Here is a 4635-nt window from a genome sequence, read left to right on the forward strand (position 1 = left end):
TCCCGGTGAGGGTGGGGGGGGGGGGGGGTTAAGGACTGGGTCTGACTCACTCCCATGTCCCCAGTGCCCCACAGCCCTTCTGGCTCAGTGCAGACCACTCACTGGGTCTGGGAGCATCATAGAGCCATGAGGTCCTTGGGGAGGTTGGGGTCCCTCACGGGTATCATGCCAGGGTCTCTGGGATAAAGCTTAGAAGAGCTCCCCAGAGCCAGGCGCTAATATGGATCTTATCTCAAACATTTATTGATGCTCCTTAGGGCTTCAAGGACAGTTCATAAAACCCGTCTTTGAGGCCTCCCAGTCTAAGAAAAAATGCAAGAAAACCAGACAGCTCCATCTCCCAGTCACCTGGTCTTGGCTAGGGAGGGAGGTGGAGTCTGATCAAAGGGCCCAGGAGCCAGGATTTCGGAAGAGGTGGAGGCTAAAGTTAGGCTCGTGTGGGAGGGCTAGTGGTCAGGTGGGAGAGGAGGTCCCAGGGTACATGCACTGGACTCCACTGAGCGGGGTGGGTAGTTCTTAGTGGTGGTGGTGTGCGGGGGGAGGGAGAGGAGGATCCGAGGTGGTGGGCAAAGCCAGGAGGGTGAGTAGCTGGAGCAATCGCAATGGTGGGTGTTGCTAGGGGCACTGGTGGGCTCAACACTTGTTCCTCTTCTCGCAGATCCAGTTGCCCTTCTCTTTGTTGCGGCAAGGGGCATCGTTCCACAGCCCCGTGTGCAGCATCATGACGCAGTCCTCCAGCCCCCGAGCGTCATTGGGCTCTCCCCGGTTCCAGTGGCTGCAGCGGTTTGGCGGGGGTGTTGCTGGGGTCTAGGCTGAGGGTGTCCCTGGGGTCCAACCTTCAGGGTGCAGCCTGTTTATATGGCTTGGGCCTCCTCTGGACACCCTGAGCGTCTAACTTAAGCATGCACCGGGGATGTAACTTTCTAACGCCCAGAATTTATCCCTCAGCCAGCCCCCAATGGCTAGACTGCCCTGCCGGTCCCTAAGGAGCTCCTGAGGTCTGCAGAGGACTGCCTCAGGGCCTGGCCTGGCCCCTTCCCAAGCCCCTTCCCTCACCTGAAGGTGAGTGGGGATCCGTCCACCCACTGGTAGCCCTTGACCTCTCTGCCGCGGCGCTCAGCCCTCAGGCCCAGCCAGTAGCCGCGGCCTCGTGTGTCCTGAGACAGGAAGTCCTGGATGGAAGGAGGGAGGGGAGACTGAGCACCTCCGGAGGCTGCCCCCTCAGTGAACTCCGCCTCCGCCTCGGCCACCCTCGCTGCGCACCTGCTCATCCAGGTCCCCGACGATCACCAGGTGCGCGCCCGCGCCTGCGCAGTAGCGCTGCGACTCTTCCCACGTGGCCTTCGACTCTTCCCTCTCCTGCCCCGAGAAAAGGTAGCAGGAGCCCCGGAAGGGCAGCCACCGCCTGGGGCAGGGCTCGCAGGAACCTGTGGGTGGCAAAGGCCAGGGAGGTAGACTGCTCCCAGGTGGAGCAGATGAAGGGGTTTGGGGGGCGCAGGTGCAGGTCAAGGTCAAAGGGCGGATCCGGGTGGATCAGGGAACCAAGAGGCCTACGGGTAGGGTTCACTTATCCTCTCCCCGCACCCCGTCCTGCTCACTGTTTCCAAATCCGGCGAACAGCTCTCTGCGGATGCCCTCGCGGTCCCTTCCCGCCTCAGCCAAGCTCTGGGTCACTGCGAGGTCAAGGGAGTCCAGATGACAGCTGGGGTTAGTGTCAGGTGTAGGTTGCGATTAGGTCAGGGGCAGCAGCCGAGAATATGACGGTTGCCCTAACTGGTTTGGCTCAGTGGATAGAGCGTCGGCCTGTGGACTGAAAGCTCCCAGGTTTGATTCCGGTCAAGGGCATGTACCTTGATTGCGGGCACATCCCCAGTAGGGGGTGTGCAGGAGGCAGCTGATCGATGTTTCTCTCTCATGGATGTTTCTAACTCTCTATTCCCTCTCCCTTCCTCTCTGTAAAAAAATCAATAAAATATATTTATTTAAAAAGAATATCACGGTCAAGGACTGCTCTCGCTAGGTATGGTCCCCCTGTGGTTGGGGTTAAGAGCTGTAGTCAAGGGCAGAGCCCCAGGGTCAGGGTCAGGATGGGAGACACGATCGGGATTAGCAGGCAGGATCACAGACCAGGGTCTGGGTCCCGGAGGGATCAGGATGTAAATAAAGGTCGGGGCTGGATGGTGAGGGGTCCCGCCCTCACCGCGCTCGCTCAGTTCTTTCAGGGCGCTCCCCTGCTCCAGCAGCATCGCCTTCGCCTCCCGCAGCTCGGCGCCCACCGTTTTCTGCAGCTCCTGCGTCCTCAGGCCTGGATGGGGCGGGACGTCTGAGACCTCCAATCCTGCTACAAGGCCCGCCCCAGCCCCCAGGCCCCGCCTCAGCCCCCAGGCTCCGCCCCCAGCCCCCAGGCCCCGCCTCAGCCCCCAGGCTCCGCCCCCAGGCCCCGCCTCAGCCTCCAGGCCCCGCCCCAGCCCCCAGGCTCCGCCTCAGCCCCCAGGCCCCGCCCCAGCCCCCGCCCCAGCCCCCAGGCTCCGCCCCAGCCCCCAGGCCCCGCCCCAGCCCCCAGGCTCCGCCCCAGCCCTCAGGCTCCGCCCCAGCCCTCAGGCCCCGCCCCAGCCCCCAGGCCCCGCCCCAGCCCCCAGGCTCCGCCCCAGCCCCCAGGCTCCGCCCCAGCCCCAGGCCCCGCCTCAGCCCTCAGGCTCCGCCCCAGCCCCCAGGCCCCGCCCCAGCCCCGGTCTCACAGCAGCTGTGGCAGGCTCCGACCTCTTCCTTCAGCGCGCCCAGCACCACCGTCTGCTTCGAGTCTGGAATAACCCCCGCCCGACCCACACACGCCAGGTCACCCTCGGGGACTCACGGGGACACCCTTCCCCACTCCGGGCCAGCCCCGGGACCTTGGGGTACCCACCCACCTCCTCATAAGCCCAGGAGCCCCTGGTCTGCACGCACCGTTCGTTCTCAGCAGGTCCTGGCCGCCCAACAAGGCCCCTTGCTGCTTGGAGGCTGCGGAGAGAGGCTCCTGCGGACGCGGCCCCGGGGACTCGGGAACCCCTCGCCCCAGGGATGCGGGAACTCCCGTCTTGGGACGCAACGAGAGGGTGGGCAGGGGCACAGCGCACAGGAGCGCCCAGGGGCCGAGGGGAGACAAACACACCAGGCCACACACACACACACATTCATGCGTGCACAGGCACCCTCACGGGGTGCACACAGCCCCAGGATGCACACACACTGTTCACGTGTGTTCACACGCAGCCCCAGGCAGGGTGGAGGACCCAGCTGTTACGCCTGGTGTGGAGGGAAGAAACAGCAGGGGGAGGGGAGGCGACTGGGACACGGTCTTCCCATCATACCCACCACTTACCCTTGGAAAGGAGGATGCTCAGGATGAGGGTCCAGAGGACTGTGGTGACCAGGAGAGCCAGGGCCAGGAGGAGGACTCGCCGTACCCAGCGGCCCCAGCGGCCCCAGGACCCTTGAATAACAAAGGACTCGTGGGTCCCTCCTGTACCAGGACAGTCCTGGAGCCCTGGACGCTGGGGTCCCAGGAAACGGATTCAGAGAGGTTAAGCAGCTTTAGGTGACAGAGTTAAAATCCGAATCTATGTCCAGTTGGCTCTGGGGCCTGTGTCTCTCCTGCTCCCAGGACTTGCTCCCTTTCTTGCCCATCAAATCCCCAACCAGAGGGACCCAAGGGGGCCAGTGAGGCAGCCCCATTGCTCGCTCATACCTCCGGGGACCTCCTGGAGCCCGCCACCCACGTTGCAGTACTCCACAGTGTCCATGGTGAGCAGGCTCCGCCTGGGCATTGGTGTAAATATAGCCTCTCCCTCACCCTGCCCCGCCTCCTCTCCCTTCCTTCCTTTTCATGTCTTCCCTTTCCATTGCTGCTACCAAGGACCCATTGACCAATCACAGGGCTGGGCCCTTTCTGGGCTGAGCTAGGGGGTAAGGGTGAGGTGGAGTGAAGGAAGTGGGAGAGTAGGGGGTGAGGGGGTTAGAGGGAGTGGAGGGGGATGGGCAGTAGAGTGTGAGCACGTACTGGTGTGTGTGTGTGTGTGTGTGTGTGTGTGTGTATCTGTGCACAGTCAGTACCAACCTCCTTTGCCTGGTAGCTATAGCAACATCTCCAGGCTGCTGCTGGGGGCTTTGCTTTGGTCCCCAGCTCTTATGGGTGTTAACGAAAAAAAACCATTGAAACCTGTAAAGAATTTTAGTGAGTTTATTTGAGCCAAACTGTCGACATATGCCGGGAAGCAGAACCTCAATGAATTGAGATAATGCTCCAAAGAATGGCGGGTTACATCTGTATTTATACATTGCCATCAAAGGAGGGACATAGGTGGGCTACATGAAATTCATTGGTGTCGGATTAAGGAGGTGGGATAAAGTCAAACGGTGGGAAACCCCTGGGATTGGATAAAAAGTAAAATGATGGACACATACTTAGGTGGGTACAGGAACAATTAACATGATAATAAAGGAATTTGAGGCATCTGTCCTGGCGCCCACCACATTTGGTTGTGCCCCAGGGACTCCAGCAAAAGAGGAAGTTACAAGTTACCCAGACATCTCACAGATATGTTATCTTAGAGGCAAAAAAGGCAAATGGGCTCAGTAAAGAAGATTCAAGTTGAT

The 4635-nt window shown here is 60.9% G+C and overlaps 1 protein-coding gene across 1 annotated transcript; it reads right to left on the reverse strand.

The window, feature by feature from the left end:
- Nucleotides 1-232: 232 nt before the first annotated feature.
- Nucleotides 233-3782, reverse strand: LOC307099766 (C-type lectin domain family 4 member G-like; the record flags this gene model as incomplete). Its single annotated transcript, XM_079771684.1, has 9 exons — nucleotides 233-775; nucleotides 1057-1172; nucleotides 1264-1427; nucleotides 1599-1673; nucleotides 2201-2305; nucleotides 2739-2801; nucleotides 2947-3000; nucleotides 3362-3472; nucleotides 3728-3782. The coding sequence occupies 9 exons, from the start codon at nucleotides 3780-3782 to the stop codon at nucleotides 634-636; spliced, it is 885 nt and encodes a 294-aa protein (XP_079627810.1). The 3' UTR covers nucleotides 233-633.
- Between the last annotated feature and the right edge of the window lie 853 nt (nucleotides 3783-4635).

This window comes from Cnephaeus nilssonii, assembly GCF_951640355.1.
Source record: "Cnephaeus nilssonii genome assembly, chromosome: 5".
Taxonomy (NCBI): Eukaryota; Metazoa; Chordata; class Mammalia; order Chiroptera; family Vespertilionidae; genus Cnephaeus; species Cnephaeus nilssonii.